We start from the raw sequence: 26010 nt of genomic DNA on the forward strand, positions 1-26010 counted from the left end.
TATCCACACTTTAAGTGGTTGCTAAAGGGTTTCCAATATGCATCTTTAACTTACTACATTTTAGCTTCAAACGGTATCGTAACAGTAGCACGTAAGAACCGCCATCCTCCTCTCCTCCATCTCCCTTCCATTTCTTTGTGCTATTTTTGGTTACACATTTTTTACTTCTCTATATGATATGCACAACAAAATTATATGCTCTTATTTTTTCTTTAAATAGTCAATAGTCTTTTAGAGAAATTAAGAAGCAAGGGGAAGAATCTTTTCTGTTTATTCACTTGCTATTTCCATTTCTAGGATTCAACATTCCTTAATATAGACCCATGTTTCATTTGATATTATTTCTGCCTGATTAGCTTTTATCAGGCTGATGAAACACAAGGACGGGCTCTACCCATTTACTACCCCACTGAGTGCTTTATCTAAAATATGAAATACTGTTGTTTATTTAAAGAATAAGTGAAACATTCAAGGTACTTGTTGAAAGGCTTATAGTCTGGTAAGTACTTTACTAGAAACACAAGGCCCACAGAAGGACCAACCAACTCTATCTAGTCACATTCAGGAAAATTTTACAAAACTGGTGACATAGTAGATCATCAATGGCCAACAAACTTTTCCCAAAAGAGTAGGTGAAAGACAGTTGAAGAAGAGTTTTAGAAATGTATGCAAAGACATGTTGCAGGAAATGGTCTTGATACACCTAGTGCTGCTGACAGAGGCAAAGTGTCTTCTCCTGGATGTGTGGAGGAAGTGGGAACAAACAGAGCTAAAGGCAAAGGTCTGGCTCAAATGTTTAAGTCCTCTGAATATCACGATACGGACTTTGAACTTTATCTCCCAAGTACTGGGAAAGTCTTTAATCCGTCTGCATTTACAGGATGATGCAGGAGCAAAACTGGAGGCAGGGGGACCACACAGGCAACTACTCCTAAAGTGTCAAGGAAAGGTAACCAAGACGTGCAGTGGAATGCAGAGGGGGTCAGGAGATGTCTCAGAGGTTCAATCCACAGGATCTGGGGAGAATCAGACTTAGCGGGAACGGAAAGGGAAGGTTAGGAGATCAATCCCGAGAGCAAGAGAAAGACCATGTCGGCCGACAAGAAAGAGTAGAATCAGTGGGTGGGGTAATCGGGAGCCAAAGAGCACTTGAGCTAACCACTGACTTTTCCAAGTGTGTTTGCTCCTTTCCACATGGCAGCATTTTTGTCATCTTAAATTGTCATTGAGAGCTGCAGGGGCCATGACATGGAAGCCAGGTATCAAGAGGGGGGAGAAAACCCAACTCAGTGACAACCTGTGCTGCTTCCAAGAACTATTTATATGAGCAGTGGCAGCAGGCGATGCGAGGATGAGAAAGGAACACAGCAGGTACATCACGGAGCAGCCCTAATGCACAGGAAGGGCCTGAAATACTCTCACAGCATCTGGCAGCAGCCCTGGTCACAGCCTCCCCGGGGGTAAGTGCTTTGATGCTTTATACAACAAATGCAAAACAGAGGCAAGCCTTGGCAAGAAAGACTATTACTCCACGGACTGAAAAAAGTGACAGATGATGAAATGCGATGCTAAGAAGCCCAAGCTAAGCCATTAATTCTTGTGGAGCCATTCTCCAATGGCTGGGAAGAAAAATGGTCTTTCCTATAAACCAAAACCACACTTATTATTTGGGGCTGTATCACTTTAAAAGGAGTTTTTTATCAACATTAACGTGGGCAGCAACATCCCTCTCTTTCACTCTGTGGAACACGGAACCCACGGGTGGAGGGCAGGGGCTGCTGCCTGTGATGTTCTTTCCCAGTTCAAGGCTACAGAGGTGCTTGTGATCACTGCCACCGTAACTCTATCAAGAATAAACAATACTAGGGGCACTGGGGGCTCAGCTGGTTAAGCATCTGACTCAATTTCAGCTCAGGTCATCATCTCACGGTTCATGGGTTCAAGCCCCGCATTGGGCTCCATGCTGACGGCACGAAGCCAGCTTGGGATTCTCTCTCTCCTCCCCGCGCTCTGCCCTCCCCCACTTGCATTCTCTTTCAAAATAAATAAACTTTAAAAAAAAGAGGAAGAAGTAATACTGTCCCACTGCATCCTACCCCAACATGTAAGGTACCACTGGACATAACAATAAATAGGAAGTACTCGGTGGTAATCTGCACCTGCTTCCCACAGGCTGCTGGCCACTGGAGGAAGAATCTGCAAAGAGCAGCCCGGTTGGATGGAATACCACCCACCACTTTCAGAACCAACCACTCCCGACTCTCTCTCAAAGTTTTCGATGCGATACTGTCATTCTCCTGCCTCAGAGCAGAGTACCTCTAGGACCTCTGGCCACTTCTGGGTTTGACATAGACACGCTGTCTGATTTCTTTCCCCCTGGAGGAAGGCTAGGCCTGGAGGAGGAAACTGGAGAGAAAATGTCTGTGCAAGATGGGCGCCCTGGGCAGAAACAGCCCAGGGCTCTAGATGGCCGGGAACTCCATGAACGGGGAGGTGCCGAGATCCTGGACAGCCTGGCTCTGCACGCTGTTTTCCAGGGATGCCGGAAGTGACACAGGAAGAGATGTTAGACTCCAGGAGTCCCCAGGACATGTGGCTACCTGCTGAACCCCTACTAGCAGGAGAGGGAATCGGACTGAAGCCAGGACCAGCCTCAGGGCCATGAGTAGGAAATGTGTCCTGTACAATGACGGCCACAAGCAAGCATGTTGTAATGTTGATGTTATTATTCCGCCACGTTACAAGGTGTAAAGCCCGTCCACTACAACTAAAGGAAAAGGCACTTCTTATAAGGCCTGTTTTTCTGATACAGAAACCTGAGTCCCAGGGAGGCTACGCAACTTGGCACGGTGGTGTGGATTTGACTAGAGGTGGGACCAAGATGAATCCTGAGGTGGGAATTCCAAATGCAGTGCTGTCAGATTCCAGAAGAAGGCAATCATAGCGCAGAGATCCTCTTACCTGGTCGCCGGCAGAGTAGTGACTCGGGTGAAGAACACAGACGGCTCAGCCTCCACGTGCAGCCCCAGGGACAGGTTCCTGTAATACCCTTCAGCGTGGCCCGGGCCTCCAGAGTATTTGAAATTCAGGATAGCTTCCAAGGTCTAAAATGATGTAAACACGGTAGTTAGTAATCGCCAAGTTGATGGGCTTTCTTCCAGAAGGCAGGCTTCACTCAGGTAAGAGGGAAGATAACCCCAACTGGGCAACTCGGAAACTGGGCCCCTGCACCATCTTTCCTAGGATGCCCTGTGTCTGCACCAACATCCCTCAGCCCAGATGCACAAATGGAAAAAGGCTCCAAAATTATTCTGTGGCTCCTGGAGCATTTCTGAGAGAAAAACACATTTCAATCAGCATCACTTCAACATACAGACGAGAGGGTTGGGGGAAGGTGGCACTTCTGTCCGGGAGGTAGAGCATAGCTCCCAGGTCAACAGTCAGTAAGGCTGACCAGCTACAAACTCCTGACACTTCCTTGAACCCATCAAGAGATGAGGTCGCAGGGTAACCACAGAGCCAGAAGGCCAAGGAGGTACAAGGCCCTTCTGGAAGGTAAAGGGTAGGGATATCTTCTCAACAAGTACAGAGCCAGCCAGCACACAACTGGCAGGAAGCAATTAGCCCAAAGGTTAATAAATTGCTAAAGGCTGAGTAGGGGCTCTAATAATAGCAAAGACCCCCTTGGGAACCCAGACCAGAAGATAGTTCCCACCCACTGTAGGCTCCTCACCATGAACCCTCCCGGGGTATACACACACAGGACTAGGGCAGGGGGCTGCGGTGGGGGAAGCAGAGGTAGCCTCCCTCCAGAGCACAGGCATGGAGGAAGGGAGTCAGCAGCCACCAAATAAAGGTAAGAAGCCAAGACACCAGCCCCAACCCCACACTCCCCTCCCATCCCCAAGCAGACCCTTCTCTACTCTGAAGCAAAATCCTAAGCTTCTGGAGGAGGGGCGACCAATGCCAAGAGTACAGTGGCAGGGATAAATACCCATTCTAGTGGGGGGAGGGGCAGGAGGTGGTCCCCAGCCAGAATCCCGTACCAATGCTGTCAGAGCTGGAAACCCACTCGTCCACAATGCCCACCATGTGCTGGGCAGAGAGGTCGCCGCGTGGGCAAGGAGCAGGGATGCCAAGGGAGCCCATAACGTCAGACCTAGATGCACAGTGCGGGACAAGGACAGCAGGGAGACCCCACCTGCTCCTGCCACCAGCACCAGTGGGGAAGGAACACGGTATGGAAAGCCCCCAGCCCTGGTGGTGCAGGAAGGGCTGGGGATGGAGGAAGACCACTCTGGGCAAACGCCCTGGCGCCTCAGCAGCCCCTACCCTCTGCCCTGCCCCCCAGCATATGACAACAGCAGAGGAATTTGGGAGCCTGTGGCGCGCCCAAGTAACTATAGCAACAAGAAATCTCAAACCCAGCTCAACTCCTCACTCCGGTGACTCAACCTTCTGCAGTCAAGTCCCAGCATGGGCCCCAGCCAACTACGGCCCAGCCAAAAGCAGCCTGAAGCCTGGTTCTGTACACCCCCGAGAGCAGTTTTTACGGAGTCAAAAGGCTCTAAAACAACAACAAAGAAAAACAAAGAACATATGAAAGTAGCCATTCGTGGCCGACAAAACCAAAGTATGTACTGTATGGTTCTTGACACGGAAAGCTTGCTGATCAAACCGGAAGAAGGAAACAGAAGTAGGGCTTCGTGACCGTGGACGAGGCTGTGGTTTCACAGGTAGGACCCCAAAAGCACAGGCAACGAGAGACAGAAGTCACGGGAATCCCAGGGAGGCAGACCCTCAGGACGAAGAGCCAGAACGCCCACCGCTGCAGCCAGGCCACGTAAAGAGGGGTCTGAGAAAGTACCCACGGCCGGCCCTCAGCAGACCACTGAAGACACATGTGCAAGTCCGAGCTCTCCGCTGGGCCAGAGAAACCAGAGCGGCACCGGCCGTGGCCATCCGGGACCTCGGTGCCATGTGCCCAAGGGGGGGACGCACGTGTCCTCTCCCCTGGTAAGAGCGCCACCAAGCCACGCTTCCGACAGGAAGAAGGAGCTGCCTGCCTTCCTCTCTCTGTTCAGGAGTCCTGTTTCGATAAACCCTCCTGGCCAGACACCGTGTTCAGCCTTTAGTTACCGCTTTCGTTGACCGATTTCTTGTCTCCAGCGGAGAGGCGACCGCAGCGCAGACTTGGAAAATAAACAACCTGCATGGGCAAGTGGTCACAGAAAGGGCATCGGGAGGGGGACAAGAACTTGGCCGTGAGAAGGCCAGGTGAAAAAAAGCTCCAGAAGTGGCCAAGCCGCACGGTACGGGGGAGGGGTGCAGGCCGGTTAAGCTCAGTCTGACGCACCGGCTCCACCAGGTCTCGGGCTCTTGCCCACCATTCCCAGCCCGTTTCTCCACCGTGACGCAGGGACAACAACGAATGCCTATCTCAGACTCCAGCGAAGATTCAAGGAGAAAAGGAGGCAGCAGAACCAACAGATGCTCATGAAACAAACGCCCTTCTCCCTCTGCAACCCCACCATTGGACACCCTGAGGCAACACGGCTTAAAGTGGGAAGAAATGGGAAATGGATTTCAGCCCTGTTTCTTTTTCTTTTTTCCGCCCCCATTTTGTATCACGGTAAGATATATGTAATAAAATTTACCATTTTAATCACTTTTAAATGTAAGTTCTGTGGCATTAGGTACATTCACATGGCTGTACAACCATCACCACCGTCCATCCATATCCAGAACGTCTTGATTTTCCCAAACTAAAACTCTATCGTTAAACACGAAGTCCCTGCTCCCCTCCCCCAGCCCTGGACAACCACCATTCTCTTTCTGTCTCTGTGAATTTGATGACTCTTGAAACCTCACTTAAAAAGATCACAGTTTCTGTCCTGTTGTGACTGTATATTTTACTCAGGTGAATGTCTTCAGGGGTCATACATGTTGTAGCATGTGTCACAACTTTTCTTTCTTTTAGAGAGAGAGCACATGTGAGCAGAAAGAGGAAGGAGGAAAGAATTAGAGGGAGGGGGAAGGGCTGGGGAGCGGGGGAGAGAGAGAGAGAGAGAGAGAGAGAGAGAGAGAGAGAGAGAGAGAGAGAATATGAATGAATCCCAAGCAGGCTCCTCGTTCAGAGTGGAGCCCAACATGGGACTCAATCCCATGACCTTGGGATCATGACCTGAGATGAAATCAAGAGTAGGACATTGAACCTACTGAGCCATCCAGGCGCCCCAGAACTTTCTTTTGAAAGCTGGATAACATTCCATTGCGTATACAGGCCACATTTTCTTTTATCCATTTGTCTGTTGATGGACACCTGGGTTTCTTCCACCTTTCGGCTATTGTGAATAGTAACACTGCCATGAACATGGGTGTACAAACACCCGTTCTGAGACAGAGCTTTCAACACTTTGGGGAATTCATTTATTTCTATATATTGAATTGTTTTAGGACTCAACATACCATTTTCCACAGCTGCCACCAACAGTGCACAAGGGTCCTAAATCCTCCATAGCCTTGTCAACATCTGCTATTTCCCATTTGGTGGATTTGTTGGTTTTATAACAGCCCTCCTAACGGGGGTGAAGTGGTATCTCTTTTTGGTTTTGATTTGCATTTTCCTAACGGCTAGTGATACTGAGCGTCTTTCCATGTGATCACCGGCCATTTATGATTCTCTTTGGAGACAGATCTGTCCAAGTCTGTCGCGACATTTTAAAAACTCACTTCCTACCCCTCTTTAAGGTGTCCTTCACACGTATGGGCTTATAGGTTCCTTTCAACTTGTGCACCACCAGGAACACTTTCACTGATTTCCACCTGCATAAATTTCACTTTTCCACCTGCATAAATGTTCCTCACCCTTCATGGCCCAGATAAAGCCACGCCTCATCCAAGATGACTCCTACACTTCCTCACTTCAAAAAAGGCTCAACAAAAGACAAAACCTTTTTTAATACCCAAAGATCCTATTTTGGACTCAGCAAAATCACAAATCTTTTTCCCACAGTATAAAGCACTGCCCTATCATCTCACAAAAGGACTGCTGGTTTCTTGTGAATGTTTCTCACACTTTTTGAAAAATCCCTAGTCACCAGCAAGTAGCAAGACCCCCCACATACACACATCCCAATAAGCCTTTCTCTAACAACCTTCTGAATACAACAGATTCCATTTGCTCAGTCTATTCTTTCATTCGTCTTCTTTTCCCTCCTGGGTACTTTTGGTGTCAGGCTCTATGCTCCCAGCAGAATAAGGGTTGACCCCTGATCTCAGAGAACGCAGTACACGGTGAGTGAACAAGTATCTCAACAAATAACTAATAAACGAAGCCAACTCATCAGCCAACATCTACATGGCAGTCTTCCCACACTGCAGGCATGGTGGTCAGGGAAACAAACATTCTGAAAAACAGCCTTGAAATGCCCAAACCTGTGAGGTAACACAAGTGTCACATGGTCTTTGTTTTTTTAAGGCAAACTTAAGAGTCACTTTCAGGATGTGATGTAGTAGAAATCGCCTAGGAATGGAGCAAAAAATACACAGGATAGGTAACAGCATAACAAAGAAGGAAGAGTCTGTGGTTTTGTTTCTCTGGAAGTGGCTGAGTCTTTCCTCTGTTAAGAAGCAAGGAAAAGATGTAATTACAGGGAAAATAATTTATAAAAGTCAAGCAAATTAATTATTTTGTGAAATTATTGTTCCTGTCTTTCTTCCTTCATTTCAAAAAAAAAGTCTCCTCAGCCCTATAAAATTACAATATTAAGGCAAAAGACACAAGATGCTCAAACTTTTTTTTCAATCAAAATGTAATGAGAAGCAATGTGCTATTCTGTCCTGAGACTTCCCCTTCTCAGAACATGGTGCAGTCCTTACTTGGAAAAGGACTATTAGAGAAATCAGTAGTGGGCAAGGAACTAAAGGAAAGAAACTTCTAGGCATACAACTTATTATTTGAGCTAAAATAAAAGGTCTTCCAAAGGCTACCTTTTATTGAGCAGCTACTAGGTACCAAGCACTATGATAAGTGATCTATATAGATTGACTCTAACATTCTTAAGAGTCCTACAAAGAAAGTCCTATTTTCAAAAACAAGGTTCACAGCAGTCAGAAGACTGCACCAAGCCACACACCCAGGAAGACAGCACATCCAGGATTTAAATGCAGAGCTACATGGCTGCATAGCCCTCTCTCTTGCCATTTTTGCAAACTATTCAGAAGAGCATTCATCCATCCACGTACTCATTTGCTGACCATGAACACATGTCTACTGTGTAAGGGACACTGGGAGAAGACACGAGGCCACCTACAGGGATTCAAGTCTAGTTAAATACACAAGCCCAGAGATATCTTAAGATAAACCATTGCATGTTCTAGACAAATATCCCAGGATATATGGAGATACAGAATACTATTACAGCTGGAAGGCCAGGAGTTGGATAAGAAGGAACAACATCACAGCGAGAGGGGCATAATCAGCCAATTATTAAATTGAAATGGATAAATAGAGAAAACTAAATTAAACTAAAATCTAGTTCTTGAAAACATCATTAAATGTGATATTCCCCTAAGTCAGGCCTATGAAAAAAAGAGAAGAAACTCCTTACCAATATCAAAAAGGAAATGAATGTCAGCATAGACCCTACACACATTAAAAGAATAATAAAATAGTGCAAACAACTTAGTGCCAATAGATTCAACTTAAATAAAATAAACACATTACCAAACGGAACCAAGAAAAACTAGAAAACCTAAGGGCCCCATGTTAACTGATGACACTGGATTCACAACTGAAAACAGCTCTCCTAAGAGAAGCCAAGCTCAGAGGATTGCCCCACTGAATTCTATCAACACTTCAGGTTAGAGACAATACAGTTTTATACAAACACCTTCAGAAAATAGAGGAGATGGCCCCATTCTTTTTAAGAGGCCAGTCTTACCCAAATACTAAAATAAGGGTTTACATGGACAGACAAACTACAGACCTATGTTCCCTCATAAACTTAGATGTAAAAATCCTAACAAGGATACCATAGTTTTGAATGACACATTGGACCGAATGGACTTAACAGATACATTCAGAAAATTTCATCCTAACACTACAGAATACACATTCTTCTCAAGTGCACATGGAACATTCTCCAGAACAGATCACATCCTGGGTCACAAATCAGCCTCAACAAGTACAGTAAGATCGAGATTATACCATGCTTATTTTCGGACCACAACACCATGTAACTTGAAATCAACCGCAAGGAAAAATTCGGAAAGACCATAAATGCTTGGAGATTAAAGAACATCCTACTAAAGAATGAATACATTAACCAAGAAATTAAAGAAGAAATTAAAAAGTACATGGAAGCCAATAAAAATGAAAACACAACAGCCCAAAACCTCTGGGATGCAGCAAAGGTGGTCATAAGAGGGGAGTATATAGCAATCCAGGCCTTCCTAAAGAAGGAAGAAAGGTCTCAAAAACACAACCTAACCTTACACCTCAAGGAGCCGGAAAAAGAATAGCAAAGCTCAAAACCAGCAGAAGAAGGGAAATAATAAAGATTAGAGCAGAAATCAATGATATCAAAATGAAAAAAAAAAAAATAGAACAAATCAATGAAACTAGGAGCTGGTTCTTTGAATGAGTTAACCGAATTGATAAAGCCCCAGCCAGACTTATCAAAAAGAAAAAGGAAAGGACCCAAATAAACAAACTCACAAATGAAAGAGGAGAGATCACAACCAATACCACAGAAATACAAACAATAATAAGAAAACATTATGAGCAATTAGATGCCAACAAATTGGGCAATCTGGAAGAAATGGACAAATTTCCAGAAACATATAAACTTCCAAAGCTGAAACAAGAAGAAATAGCAAATGTGAACAGACTTATAACTAGTAAAGAAATTGAATGAGTTATCAAAAATCTCCCAACAAACAAGGGCCGGGTGGCTTTCCAGGGGGAATTCTACCAAACATTTAAAGAAGAGTTAACACCTATTCTTTTGAAGCTGTTCCAAAAAAAAAAAAAAGGACATGGAAGGAAAACTTCCAAACTCATTCTAAAAGGCCAGCATTACCTTGATTCCAAAACCAGACAAAGACCCCACTAAAAAGGAGAACTATAAACCAATTTCCCTGATGAACATGGATGCAAAAAACCTCAACGAGATACTAGCAAACCAGATCCTACAATACATTAAAAGAATTACTCACCACGATCAAGTGGGAATTATTCTTGAGATGCAGGACTGGCTCAGTACCCACAAATCAATGGGATAAAATAAAGGATATTAAAAAATAAAGGACAAGAACCACATCATTCTCTCAATAGACCCAGGGAAAGCATTTGACAAAATACAGCATCCTTTCTTGATAAAAACCCTCAAGAATACAGGGATAGAAGGAATATACTCAAGATCATAAAATCCATATACAAAAGACCCACTGCTAATCCTCAATGGGGAAAATCTGAGCACTTTCCCGCTAAGGTCAGGAACATGACAGGGATGTCCACTCTCACCAATGTCATTCAACATAGTGTGGGAAGCTCCAGCCTCAGCAATCAGACAATAAAGTGAAATAAAAGGGATCTACACTGGCAAGGAGGCAGTAAAACTCTCACTCTTTGCAGATGACATGATACTCTACATGGAAACCCCAAAAGACTCCACCAAAAAACTACTACAACTGATTCATGAATTCAGCAAAGTCACAGGATATAAAATCCATGTACAGAAATTGGCTACATTTCTATATACCAATAATGAAGCAGCAGAAACAGAAATCAAGGAATCGATCTCATTTACAATTGCATCAAAAGCCATAAAATACCTTGAAATACACCTAACCAAAGAGGTGAAAGATCTATACACTGAAAACTATAGAAAGCTTATGAAAGAAACTGAAGAAAACACAAAGAAATGGAAAAAACACTCCATGCTCATGAATCAGAAGAACAAATATTGTTCAAATGTCGACACTACCCAGAGCAATCTACACATTAACTGCAATTCCTATCAAAATAATACCAACATTCTTCACAGAACTAGAACAAACAATTTTAAAACTTGTATGGAACCACAAAAGAGCCCAAATAGCTAATGTAATGTTGAAAAAGAAAACCAAAGCTGGAGACATCACAATCCTGGACTTCAAGCTGTATTACAAAGCTGTAACCATCAAGGCAGTATGGTACTAGCACAAAAACAGACACTCAGATCAATGGAACAGAATAGAGAACCCAGAAATGGACCCACAAACGTATGGCCAACTGATCTTTGACAAAGCAGGAAAGAATAGCCAATGGAATAAAGACAGTCTCCTCAGCAAGTGGTGCTGGGAAAACTGGACAGCAACATGCAGAAGAATGAGCCTGGACCACTTTCTTACACCAGACACAAAAATACCCTCAAAATGGATGAAAGACTAAACATAAGACAGAAGCCATCAAAATCCTAGAAGAGAAAATAGGCAACAACGTCCTGGGCCTCGGCTGCAGCAACTTCTTACTTGACGTGTTCCTGGAGGCAAGGAAAACAAAAGCAAGAATGAACTACTGGGACCTCATCAAGATAAAAAGCTTCCCCACAGCAAAGGAAACAATCAGCAAAACTAAAAGGCAACTGATGGAATGGGAGAAGATATTTGCAAATGACATATCAGATAAAGGGTTAGTATCCAAAATCTACAAAGAACTTATCAAAATCAACACCCAAAAAAACAAATAACCCAGTAAAGAAATGGGCAGAAGACATGAATAGATACTTTCCCAAAGAAGACATCCAGATGGCCAACCGACACATGAAAAAATGCCCAACATCACTCATCATCAGGGAAACACAAATCAAACCACAATGAGGTATCACCTCACAGTGGCCAGAATGGCTAAAATTAACAAGTCCGGGAACAATAGATGTTGGCGAGGATGAGGAGACACGGGAACCCTTTTACACGGCTGGAGGGAATGGAAACTGGTGCAGCCACTCTGAAAAACAGTATGGAGGTTCCTCAAAAAATTGAAAACAGAACTACCCTACAACCCAGAAATTGCACTATTAGGTATTTATCCAAAGAATACAAAAATGCTGATTCAAAGGGGTACAACCCAGTGTTTATAGCATAGCCAAAGTATGGAAAGAGCCCAAATGGAGTGATGAATGCATAAAGATGTGGTGTGTGTGTGTGTGTGTGTGTGTGTGTGTGTGTGTGTGTGTGGTGGAATACTACTTGGCCATCAGAAAGAATGAAATCTTGCCATCGGCAACAACATGGATGGAACTAGAATGCATTATGCTAAGCGAAATAAGTCAGAGAAAGACAAATACGACATGATTTCAGTCATATGTGGAATTTACAAAACAAAACAGATGAACCTAGGGGAAGGGAAGCAAAACTAAGATAAAAACAGAGGAAGACAAATCATAAGAGACTCTTAAATACAGAGAACAAACTGAGGGTTGCTGGCAGGGTGTTGGGTGGGGGGCATAGGCTCAATGAGTGATGGGCATTAAAAAGAACAGTTGTGGAGATGGGCACTGGGGGTTATATGTAAGTGATGAATCACTAAATTCTATTCCTGAAATCATTACACTCCATATTAACTAACGTGGATTTAAATTTTTAAAAAAGATGTGAAAATCCTACATTCAGTAGCACATAAGATGGAAAATACATCATGACCAAATAAGTTTATCTCAGCAATGCAAGGTTGGTAGTATCAGAAAATTGGTTAATGTCATCACAACATTAAGAGACTATTTTACCAGACAAAAAGGAAAAGCCACATGATCATTTCAGTAACATCAGAAAACACAGTTGACAAAATTCAAAACCCACTTATGATTTTGTTTTAAAAATCTCCACAAACTAGGCATAGAAAGGAATGCCCTCAATCTATAAAACACACTCATGAAAAAAATTTTTTGCACTTTTAAAACCACAGCTCATGGTCAACTAAGTGTTCTGTACAAATTTGAACCTGGACTCAGGCAAGGACACAGCTGTCATTACTCCAATCAACATTGTTATTGAGACCCTAGTAAGTCCAATAAGGTAAGAAAAAGAAATTAAAGACATACACGTTGGAAAGGACAAAGTAAAACTGTCTGCTCACAGACAGCACAATCATATAAAAACAAAATCCTAAGGAATCTACCAGAACTCTCAGAAATTGCTCGTAGTAATATACAATAGTACCATCACTTCAGAAAACAACTAGTCAAAATTCCTTCCAAACATAAAGAATTAACATACTGTTCAACAACAAAACTCTTACCAAGAAAAACAAAAGCACATATCCACACAAAGACATATATGTAAATATCTATGGAAATTCTATTCATAATATTCCCAAACCGGAAACAACCTCAATGTCCAGGAAGAGGCGGGTGACTAGATTAATCATAGTATGTCCATAAAATGAAATACTACTCAGCAACTGAATGGAACAAATTACTGATACACACAAATGGAAGAATCTCAAAAACATTATTCTGAGTGAAAAAGGGAGTAGGATATACTATATGCTTGCCTGTATATGAGATGCTGGAAAAAAGTTGGTCCTTAGTGACAAAAAAAACCCGTCAGTAGTTGCCTGGGGCTAGGGACAAGAGAGGATTGATTGTAACGGGATCAGGAAAACTTTGGGGGGTAATGAGAATATTGTACATTATGGCGGCAGTGGCGGTGACAAGGGATACGCTTTTGTCAAAACTCATCAAACTGTACAGTTAACGTGGCTGAATTTTATAGAAAGCAATTCACACTCAAAGTTGACTTCACAAATTGATCCTGACCATTAATAGGCACACAATCATTTGCCAACATTACACCAGAAGATTCCAAGTAACAGTGTGGGCCACACCGATGTGGGACTGCTCACGTCTAAGGACAAAGGATTCCAGGATTTCCAGGATCCAGGAGTCAGGATTTCCAGGTTCTACAGCAAAAATCATCAAGTGAAGTTATGATTTACTATAATTAAAACTTCACATAATCTCGGTAAAGTCATGTCCCTTCTCCAGGTCCCCATATCCTCATCTGTAAAATCAGGGTTGTGCCAGACATTACCCAAGGTTCTTACCAGTTTCTCGGTGAACTGTTATTATTCATTCTGTATTACTAATCTCATGTTTCATGATTCTAACTAAGGCTCTTGCCTGATAGACACCCTCACCTTTATACAGTATCCTAACTAATTTATAAGATATAGATCTCTAATTTTTAAAGACCCTAATTGGACCTGTCACCACAGATTTCCTTCTGCTCTCTTTCTGTGATAGGACATAAGATTAATAGCTGTGATATGATCCACTTAAGAAGTCAAACATTCAGGACCAGAGGTCCCAGCTGGGGTTCATTCCCAAGAGACCAGCCCTATGGTTTACGTAAGGTCAGAGAAACATACAAATGAAAGCCATACCATTACTTTCCAGTTAATTAGCACTTTCAGCCAGTCTTTCTTCAGTGTTAATTATGCCTTAAAGATGCCAAGTGACTACAAATTAAATGGTACATCCACAATAATGTAGAAATGGGTTTAAGCAATGCCAGCCATCCAAATGGCTCCTACTCCAGAAGCACAACAGTCCCTCAGTGGCTGAGAAGGCTTGGGACACTAGGGCAGCATGGAGGCAGGTGTGCCTGGGACTGCTGTTAAAAGACCAAGCCAATCGGATTTTGGTACCAAGAAAAGGAGCCATTTTCACATCTTTATTTGAGAAGTATATGTTCTCATCATTTGAGGTTTTTAAAAACAAATTATCATTTTTTTAAATTGACCTATTAGTCTTCCAGATTTAAAGGTTTTATATATTAAGGGAATTACTCCTTGCCTGTGATAGAAATTGCAAACATTTTTCACAGCTGGATGCTGTCTTTGGTGCTATTTGCCTTGCAGAAATGGTTACTATTCTTCTAGTTAATGCATCAATTTTTTATGTCCCTTGCACCTTTATTTTTTATGGTTCCTGACTCATGGTTGGAAATACCCTCCACGCTCCCAGGTCATAAAATTTTTTTCCCTACTGCTTTAAAGTTAATCTTTTAAACTTTTAACTTCAATATTATCTCAAAATGACAAGAAAGTTCAAAGTACGAAAAACCTCCCCATGACCTAATTCAAAAATTGTTCACATTTTATCCCATTGTTGTATAATTCTCTGTCACTCTTTCATACTTATATATAGATAAATACGCTAAGGAGAATGTCTGCAAGGTTTCTCCTCTGTTTAGTTCCTCATTTTCCCCCAGTAATCAATAAGTAATTTGTGTGCAGATGCTTTGAGGATTGGTCAATACTGTATTCCTCATTAAATTTTCACCCACTACTGTACCATCCACTCACAGTCTTCTAACATCATCATTTCACATTTATTAGATGCCAATCTACTTACATGACCTTTTCCTTCCCTGTTTATTTGGTTAATACGCACACAGATTAATGGCTCCTTGTTTTATTCAATGGGTTATAATCTGTTACCACCATTACTCATGCTGATGCGCAGATGGTCCCAGATTTGGCATCTGTTCAGGCTGGCTGCTGTGTCCTTTGACACGCCCTCATCAATCTTTAAGCAATTCCTTACTTTACAGAACAACAGGATGTTCCAGGGTCATCTTCTGTGTTCCCTGCCCTAGAAATCAACCATTTCTTTGAAGAAGGCTGAGGGTCTTTTTTGTGGGGAATGTTAACAAGAAATAGGTGCTCACTGTGCTCATTGCTACTAAGATGCTCCGGCTGGAGGGCTTTTTCCACGAACAAACCTCAAGTGTGAGCTTATGCCTGTGCTTATATGCATGTGTTTATGTATACCGATACCTATTTCCGTATCTAGTTTTATACAGTCACTTGCATATATATATGGACAACAATATAGAAATACACCACAAACTGGGAGTTTGTAAGTGAAAACTCAGGTTCCAGACTCCCACCCTAAGATTCACTCAAATTTCCCCTTTCCACATCTGTAACAACCTTCTTTAATTGGGAGAAATGAGGTCCCATCATCCTCAATATGCTTACTCAATTGCTCACACATAAAATACATAGAAAGTAGTATCATAATTGCTAATGCACACTATAACAAAAAACAAATCTACTAACTGGAGTTTGATATTTGTTAGGCTTTCCTTTTTGGTGTGAGGTAAGCTTACATACAGTAAAGGCATTCAACCAAGTATACAATTCATTAAGCTTTGATACACGCATGCCCCATGTAACTATTACCTAATAAAGATACACAACACGTCCACCAACCAAGGACGCTCCCTTGTGCCCCCTTCTAATCCAAGACAGATACACTCTCCTGGGCAACCACTTTTCTGAACATTTTTATCACAGATTTGCCCTCGCCTGAATTTCACATATAGAGCATCATACAGTATGTTCTCTTTCATAACTGGCTTCCTTTGTGCAACACGTTTTCAAGATTCATCCATTATGGTGTGTACACAGATATATATCATGGCAGCTACAGATGTATAGTTACTTTTTCTCTGCTCAGTAGTATTCCATTGTATAAATCTACCACAAGCTGTTTATCCATTCTCCAACTCACAGGCATTGGAGTTGCTCCCAATTTGAAGAAAATAAAAATCGAGCTACTAAAAAATTCTCAAGCAAGTTTTTTTCTTTTTTCTTTTTTTTCTTTTTTTTTTTGTGAAAGTATGTTTTTATCTCTCAGAGATACATACTTAGGAGTGAACTTGTTGGGTCATTACAGCAGGTGTGTATTTCATTTTAAGAAGACGGCAGTTTTCCAAATTAGGTTTGCGATTTTATACTCCCGCTAACATAAGAGAGTTCCAGTGGCTCCACATCCTTGCCAACATTAGGTGTTGTCGGTTTTTCTGAATAACCATTATTCTAGCACATGTGTTATCTCCCTGTGGTACGAATTCATGTTTCCAACTGGCTAGGGTCTTCTTCATGTCTGGGTTGACAACAGTGCAAATGAAGAACATCTCCAGTGAGTAACCAACAAACAAACACAGGATGTGAGTGCATGGACACCACGTGACCCTGGCTCATGCAAACTGCTAGGTGAGCAGACTACAAAATAAATTAAAAAAAAAAAAAGAATAAAACAGAAGACACAGCAACTGATTCAAGAGAGGCAGTCATCTGCATTTACAAGCACCCAGCATCAGGCATGACAATGGCCTTGGGTAGGATCAAGCAGAAACACTAAGAAAGGCAAGAGGGAGTTGCACAAAGCCATCTTGGTAGGAAACAATCTACTCTGTCAGATCCACGTCCCCAGTTTCCACCTTCAGAGCCAGGGGACAGGCACCCTCCTCCTTGGAGGCATGCAGTATCCTGCACCGCATCCACAGGACACAACTCAGTGCTTCAGAGTGGGCCAGCTCCCACCCCGACCGTGGGGCCACAGAGACAGGACTCAGAACATGTCAACATCAGACTCTGGCACCTGGTACTCATGGAAAGCTGAGTATATCACATGGAAGGGGAAAAAGAGCCTAAATCCACACCGTAGAATCGTGGCCCTAAATCAAATGCACTGTGCCATCTCCTCCAACGTTACATCTGTGACAAGTCGGTCTTTGATCTCATTAGCCCTGGCATCATCCGTCACACTGCAGCGCGTTCATTACGTCCCTAATAGTATTCCAGCCTTAGAGACAGGGATCACGGTCCCCCACACTTCCAGTGCATGCTGTCACTCTAATAGGCACGGGGCCATGTGGTCTGTTAACCAAGGCTGGAAATGTGGAGTTCATTTACTCAAATGGTTGGGATGCAATTTGGGCTTTACTCAAGAGAGGTACAAGAATCAGAAAGGCTTAATTCACAGAGAAGGAAGGATACTTTTTTGTTAATGAGGCTTAAGTAGCCAGATTCTTATCTGGGGGAACTGTAAGTAAGCCAGATAAACAGTGGGAGGATTTCCCAGCACATTAAGTGCTTCCCTGAGTGAGGTTTAAAAAAAAATACACAATTATTACACACTTTTTTAAACAGAATGATTTAAATGTTCCCTATAGCTAAATAGTTACAAATGCCAGCTATATATAAATCCAAAACTTATGTTCCAGTCATTAAACCATAGAGTGCACCTGACTTCTCCTTCCCTAATTTTTACTTCCATGTTTTGACAGAAGACTTGACATAAAGATGTCTGTCTGTGCACATGGAAGGTCCCCAGTAGAAGCTCTCTGATCCACTCTGCCCAGCAGAAAGTGGCACCTTTTGCTATCATAGCAGCCAAATCCCTAGGACCTGATGATGCTCCGAGCACATGGAATGGGATGGGTTAGACATCTGCTCTACCCAGGGATTCTCTCAACTCTGGAAAAAGTGGACACAGTGTCCAATGATCTCGGCATTGACCTTTCCATTGATCTCTTCGTTTAACAATTGCATGGTCTGCCCATTCCAATAAGATTCCACCCATCCCAAGTCTGAAAGGTCCGTCCAGGCTGCAAATAGAATTTGTGACCCAAGGATAACCCTGTATCCATCTTCCAGGAGCAGGAACCCACCCACACAAACACCAATAGGAGTGATGTTAATACTAACATGTTGTGGCGCCTACAGCTGTCTTGGAAACTGCCAGACTCACCCGAAAAGTAGAACCAGAGGAGCTAGCATCTCTTCTCTCCCGTCCTGAGAACGAGTCACAAGAAGCATGAAAACTCCCTCAAGATCATCAGCAGTGCCTAATCTACCACCAACTGCCTCCCACCCAAGCCCCCCTAGCCAAGATGATCCATGACAATTATGACACGGTCGAGACATTCATGACCTCAATGTGTACCAACATTGCTTCCCAGAAGACCGAGTGACCCCTTTGACAAAAGCCCACTTGGTGGCCTTGCTCAGAACGTCATGCCTGATGCATCCCTGACACTACCAAGGCCAGTGATCAAGTGGCAAGGTCAGCCCTGAGCTGAACAGGTGCACACTGGCAAGGCCTTCTTTGCCCCCATGCCAAACGTGTGTCAGGTGTATGACCTACTGTCCAGAGGCAGCCAAGTCTGATGGCGTCAAGAAGGTGGGGGTGTAGGCATGGAAGGCCCCTTGGAAGGTATCCCAGCTACCAGGGGGCCCATGACTGCTGAACCCGTGATGAAGGTACCCACTCAAAGTTAGGAACCTTGGATGCTACAAGCTGTATTACCCTCAACAGAGAGCTTGTCAGGCCAATTTCCAGGTAGGAATTTAGCTACAACTGCATGGTGGACCCCAAAGTCCGTATGATCTCCACGGATGACCACTGAAGCAGCAGAAGAAAATGAGGCCTCAGCCACAGGGATTCCCTGAGCCATCTCCATTCCCAACATACTTGCCATCTCCCAGGCAGCTTCCATCCCCAGGTGCCTGAGAAAGGGACCCTAGGATCAATCCAACGGATGCACGGTGCCCAGCAGGAAAACAAAATAAACATGTATTTACAGTGAAGTGCGCCAAACCACTGGAGTCCTGTGAAACGATGCACTCTCAGCACAGGTGTTCAAATAGCGAGCAGCCGTAGAGGCCACACTGCAGGGCAAAGATGACCCCAGTGACCTCTCAAGTTCTCCCTCCTGACAGCATGAATTCAGTGATTTTAGCTACCAAGAGTTAGAATTAAAAGGGGGCCTTAGAAATAATAAAGTCAAGGGGCACCTGGTGGCTCAGTCGGTTAAGCATCCAACTTCAGCTCAGGTCACGATCTCGTGTTTCGTGGGTTCGAGCCCCACATCGGGCTCTGCGCTGACAGCTCAGAGACTGGAGCCTGATTCGGATTCTGTGTGTCCCTCTCTCTCTGCCCCTCCCCTGCGTGCGATCTCTCCCCCTCTCAAAAATAAAAAAATAAAACATGAAATGAAAGAAAGAATCAAGTCAGCAACCTTGTTTTTCACCTGGGGAACCCAAGATCCAGAAAGGAACAACTGACCTGGCCAAGGCCAAGGCTTCCTATCACACCAACCCCCTATGGAGAGGATCCTAAACCTTTTCTAAAGGTGGTCACATGCCGAGAGGAACCCAAGACAGCATTGAGATCTATTCCAGCTTGTCGGTGAAGCAAAACAGAGAAAACACCTGAGAACAAGCTATACTGGAAGGAGGGGCTATAAACTGAAGTAGGCATTCTTTATCCATCAGGAAGGAAGGTTATCAACAAACCATTACTGGGTAAACACAGAACACGTACTGGATGAGGCCACCGCGCCCACACTAGATGCCACGGGCACGGCAACGGCACCACGGAGATTCAGGAAACAGCCCCTGCTCTTGGGAGCCAAGGTGGGGGGGGGGGGCGGCAAACGCAGCATCAAGCCTTCCATTTGCTTCTGAACGTACTTCCACTTTCCCCAAAGGACGAAGGCGGAGAGCACGGCTGCTCACTGCACTGTCCTTTCAACTTCGTGCTTAAAATGTTTCAAAACACAACACTGAAGAAAGTACGGATACATCAAGGACTCTAGAGCCTGGACTTTAGGAAAAACTAACAACTTGTCAACAATGCAGCTACTCTGCAGAGCACACACGTGCTCCAGGGATGGTACCAGATGCCCCCTGGAACAGATTCCCAGTCCCCCCAGGGCCTCAGCATGGCTTCAAGGACTCGCCACAAGGTCCTGGGGCGGGGCTCAGCTGGACTCTGACCCCCAGGCCTGTGCTCTCTCTCTCTCTCCTGCAGTGTCACCTCCTCCAGCGCTCGGACCCGGCTGAGAGCAGGTGGTCAGTGGGGAAAGGGCCTTCCACCGAAGCCAGATGAGGCTGCTCAGGCCTCACGGCTGGGACTGCGGCAAAGCCTCCCACCAGACCGGACTTGCTCCCCCTGGAGCTGGGCTGCTCCTGGTCTCCCTCGTCTCTGCTGCTCTGCTCGGGGTTCGGCAGCCCTTCCGGCCGGTGGCCTTTGCTTCTTTCCCACTCCAGAAAACTTTTCCTTCAACAGAAAACACTACCTTTCTGCCTGCTTGGCCAGCAATGGCACTTCTGGACCCTTCGAGTCAGTGGCCCTGGTGAGCACCTACCTCTCTCGGGACCTCAGTCCTTTGTCCCCACAGTGAATCAATTTACCAACTGCTTTAGGGAATATCTCTTGGCTCAGCTGGCACAAAAGGCCACCACCTAGAGCCCATATTCTGTCTCTTGAGCGGATGTCCGTCATCCCCACGACGGGGTGAAAGCTGGGCACAGAGACAAAACGAGGTGCTCCCGCAAGTGGTAGTGGCAGCTAACTCCAGGAGTGGGGGTTCCTTCTTCTAGTCTACAAGCTAGAGATCCTCCAGAATATCTCATCCTATTGGCCAACAGGAAACCGCCTTTGAATGACCATCTACCACAAAGCACTGATTCAGTTTTGTTTGTTCATCATGTGGTTTAAGCCTCACCATCTTTCAGGGAAGAGCTGGGCCGCATTTCACAGTGACGAAGAGGAGGCCAAAGGGGGGCCAGGACACACGTCCTCGGCCACACCTCTGCAGAGAATCCTCATTTTCTACTCTCGCGTTCCCACATGAAGGACTTGGCCACGAGAACCGCTCACCCTGTCGATGCCCAAGCTCACACAGAAAACAGCATGGTACAACCCATGGGGGTGGGGGGGTGGCGGGTAAACAGACCGGGGCACCACAACCAGACACAACAAGCCTGCAGCCCCGCGCCCCGAGGCCCAAGGCACCGGCCCGTCGGCCCACCAGCACCCCCCTACCGACATGTGTGCCGACGAGAGCTCTGCCCGACAGCCTGCATCAGGACCACCTACAGAGCCGGCTCCAACAGGCTGCTGAGCCCCACGCCAGTTTTCTGATTTGTGGGTCAGGTAGGGTCTGAAGCTGCAGGTCTGGAGACCACGCACTGAGAACCACCACCTGGAGACAGGGAGCTAAAGCCAACTCCCCTGACTGGTGAGATGCGGGGAAAGAGGAGGTACGGAGGGCCCCACCCCGTCCCTCTCTCCTCCAGGGGCCCTGCCAGCCTGCCCCGCGGGTGACAACAGGGGTCTCCAGCCCGGCCCGTGATGGCGCGGATGCAGGATGGTGTGGGAGGCCCTGGCGAGCCCACCTGGCAGCAGTGAGGCCGGACCTCCAACCTAGCTTCTTCAGATCGGTAAGGAGACCCTGCCACTCCCACCCATGCCTCTCTGCCATTCCACACTCAGCTGGTGCAGGCAGGGGGTGACGAGGCACCCTCTGGGACCCTGCCACACACTGTTTGTAAACAAACAGAGGCACAAGGACTCGTTGAAACGTCAGGTCCCTCCCCCAAGAGACCCTCAGGCGAGGCGGTGCCCCCAATGCCAGCTCGGAGACGGGCACACTGCCCACTGAAGGAGCTCCATCAAAGCTCACTGAGCAAGCGCATGAATGAAATACCTTCGGCACCGGTATTAAGGGCTTTCTGAGGATTATGTCTTCCCAGCCTCTGGGAGAATAAATCTCTATTATAAATGGAAACCTTATAGTCCTGCAGATGCTATTTTTTTAATGCACAGCCGCGTAAGAAAATTATCCCTTGTGCGCTCAATATGCATTTCTAATTACACTCACCTAAGACGTCGTCACTCTAAAGACTAAGAATAGTTAAGTAATAAAAATTACAGAGGAGTAACATTCCATGTCAGCTGAAAATAGTAAGCCAAAGGAAAGCCAGGATTAGTGAGTAGTCAGGAAGTTATCATGAAAAATCATGAATATTAAAAACAAAACGGTCAGAATGTGGGCAGAGAACTTCACCCACAAAAGCAAGAGCCAAGTCGCCACCAAGGCACCTGACTGTCTACTTCATTCGAGTCTCTGCCTCTGGCCACCCCACCACCAGCACAGGTGCAAAGAAAAAGAAACGGGGAGACAAGGCACCTGAAGACTGAGTGCAGGACGGCCTGCCGTTCGCAGGTCCGAGGACCCAGGCCGATGGCATCACGGCCTGTGCCCTGGGCTCTAGCGCGTGCGATGACAGGCTGGCGGTCTACCCGCGTGAGGGGCAGGTGGGAGCATGCAAGGAGAAAACGAGGCTGCCGGTGGAGCAGTCACTGGCTCCACTGCTTCCACGTGGAGACCAAGGCAGCGCGTTCTGGGACTCCCAGGGAGACCAAACCCACGGGGTTGCCGGAGGAAGGCCACTGCCCCGCTCAGCCCCCAAGCCGGGGAGAAGCCCCAGATCCGTTACGTCCCTCACCTCACTCCTTCCGCCAGACGGTCGCTCTGAGTCAATACTGGCCTATTTAACCAAGAAAAATGAAAAGCAGTTATCACCAAGAGTACAGTTTGAACCTAGTTAATATTCTAACAGTGCTGACCGTCCACCGATCAGAGCCCTTCTCCAAAGTACAGCGGAATTTTAACCAGAAGGAAAAGGAATTTGCGACTGGTTCTAGACGGGGTCCATGGAGCTGACGCCAAAGGACAAACCCCTGTCCCCGCTAAGGAACACCTGGGCAAGACACCCCCGGCTGCTGGAAGACGAGGCTAGAAAGACAGGTGTGGGCGGGCTGGAAGGGCTCAGCCTGGACTCCTCAATGCCGCTGAGCCCCTTCTGTCAGGACCCTGGGCCTGGTGGCCTGCCCCGGCCTCCCAGCCAAGCCTGCGGGGGCTTCTGTCACGACAGCTGGCAGCCAGGGCCTCCCAGCAGAGCTCATGGGGTCCACAGCCTTGCAGGGCCTTCCCACGTTTCTCGAGAAAACAACCGGGGGAGGGTTTTCAGACACGGTGAGGCCAACACCTGCTGAAAGGCACAGAGTCTGGGAGATGCTCAGAGAAGGAAACTTGACCATTTTCTCCTCTCTAAAGAATCTAGGAATGAAGAAAAGAACACAGAGGTTTACTGTTCAATGCCCCCCTGCCCACATCTAAGTTGTAACTGCCTTTACAATAGCCCTAAGTTACAAACGGTTTTCCTTCAGTCCTCATTCTGAGCTGTACGTGAAAAGCTGGGTTCAGGTCTGAGCTCCACCAGCCACAAGCCCGATCAGAGTATTTCACGCTGTTCCCTGGACTTCAACTTCCTCATCTATAAACCAGGAGAAACGTCCCCTGTTCCGGAGAACAGAAGTGTGTACCAAGAGCCTGGTGAGGCGGCCGCCACATCCCAGCACCCCACCTGCTCTCCTGCAGAAGTGGCCATGATGAAGGACCGGTCTCTTTTGTGACTGGCTCAGCCCGGTGGCCTGGGAAGCAGGCCTGCAGCCCCCACATGGGCTTCCAGGCCGCCCCCTGCACAGCCTCCAGGGCAAGACAAGTGCAAGCAGCTAAAGATAGCTCCTCGTGCTCAAGGGAGTGGAGTCACACAGCCTGCATGCGTGCGCGCGTGCACACACACAGACAGACACACACACACACACACACACAGCCCTCAACAGAGGCACCTTTCAGAAGCACACGGGTGCTCGATGAACCCAGGTCCAACACACAGGGCAGGTCTTCAGCGTGAATGTGCAGAGAGGAGACCAGGGGAGGAGCCCAGGGTAGAGGAGGAGCCAAGAGGAAGTGGGCACGTAAGTGTTCGCCGAGGCCGAGCTGGGGGGTGGCAGTGGCAGGGGGCAGGCGGGACCCATCACGTCTAGGGGAGAGGTTCCAGAATGCAGCGGAAAACCAGTGACAGCCTCGAGACTCAAACTAAGAGAAAAACCCCACTCATGAAAGAGACAAGGGTGGCAGGAGGGGCTCCAACACCACTGCCTAGTTCCTCCTGAGTCTCCACCTGTTTGAGAGCAGACGGCTCCTCAGTCCCCTACAGAGAGAGCAACAGTGACAACACATTACGGGTGTCTCCCCTGACAGGAGACGGGCTCACGCGCCCTCACGCAGACCTATGACCCCGGCTCCACCGGTGCCTTCAGCAGGAAGCTGCATCAGACTCCAATCAGGCTCCGATAGAAGCAGCGGCACGTGCCGGCCGGCCGTGCCCCTCTCCGTGGGACAGGGTGGGCAAGAAGAGGTCAGGAAGTCAGGTTCCTTGTGTGCTCACTGCCCAGAAGGTCAACAGAGGAAAAGACCAGGGGAAGGGGTCCTAAGCTGAGCTCCCAGGGACGGCAGGAGGTCATCCTAGGAATCAAAGGGCCATCAAGGGCCAGAGGCACATGGCCAGCTACAGGAGACCCATCGGAAGCCACAGGCCCCCAACCAGAACCCAGAAAAAGGCCGTGTACAGAGTGCTGGCCACAGACGCCCAGTGCATCTTCCAACATGACCCAGTAAGAGCTGAGCTTGAAGCTCCTTCCAACAAGAAGTCCCCGTAATGACCCTTCTGGAGACACACATACTGGTTTTCCACTAGCTCTGCATTAACACCGTGGGTCCCCGGGCAAGGCGCCCGCTCCCTGTCTACAAGAGGAGGCCGCGCACCCTGACCTCACAAGGTGGCTGTGAGGGCTGGAGCCTGGTGCATACCATGTGCCCAATCAACTGTCAGGGAACGGGAGGGGGCAATGGGAGTGCTCACACCTGTGCAGACGGTCTCACGGGAAGCTCTGGAAGAGACGCGCTTGACCCTGTGGTCCATCTCTGTGCAGCCGGCGGGATGAGAGGCGGGAAGACAAGGAAACCAGCACCACTGACCGCGGCCACTGGGCCCAGAGCCTGGTCACTCATGCCCCTAATACAACAGGTGTCAGCGCATCCAATTTTACAGCTTTCCACGAACTGGGGACAAAGGCTCCAACTGAGGGAAGAGCCAACCAAGGTTCAAAAAGGTTGCTATCTGCAGCTCGGGTGCAGTGGGGCAGTTTCCGCATATCCGTGGCCCAGGAGGAACATTCTATCTACCTGCCAAGCTGTGCTCTCTCCACCGAACCACACTGCCCTAGCACCCAGCAGCGTGCCCGGCAAGCACAGGCCGGAGATGCCGTGCCCCACCCCTTGCAAAGCAACCCTAGGTGTCCCGCACTTACCCCTGCCTCTGGGGCAGGAAGATGCTGGTTTACAGAGTGAGCTAAGGGATGCGGGCAAAGCATAAAGCTATCAGAAGAGCAGAATCGAGCACGAGGGAGCCAGGGCCCACAATGCTGTGTGGATGGCCATGCCGGTGGGCACTTGTGCTCAGTTCTCAGTGTC

At 46.6% G+C, this 26010-nt stretch overlaps 1 protein-coding gene across 6 annotated transcripts in view; it reads right to left on the reverse strand.

The window, feature by feature from the left end:
- Positions 1-26010, reverse strand: part of TRAPPC9 (trafficking protein particle complex subunit 9) — a 578288-nt gene that overhangs the window by 209778 nt on the left and 342500 nt on the right. For all 6 annotated transcript variants that reach the window (XM_040494495.1, XM_040494496.1, XM_040494498.1 and 3 more), the window contains one exon: positions 2962-3104. In XM_040494495.1, coding sequence (XP_040350429.1) covers positions 2962-3104 — 143 coding nt within the window. The remainder of the gene's footprint in view (positions 1-2961; positions 3105-26010) is intronic.

Source organism: Herpailurus yagouaroundi, unplaced genomic scaffold (genome assembly GCF_014898765.1).
Source record: "Herpailurus yagouaroundi ecotype Mexico unplaced genomic scaffold, PumYag 186, whole genome shotgun sequence".
Taxonomy (NCBI): domain Eukaryota; kingdom Metazoa; phylum Chordata; class Mammalia; order Carnivora; family Felidae; genus Herpailurus; species Herpailurus yagouaroundi.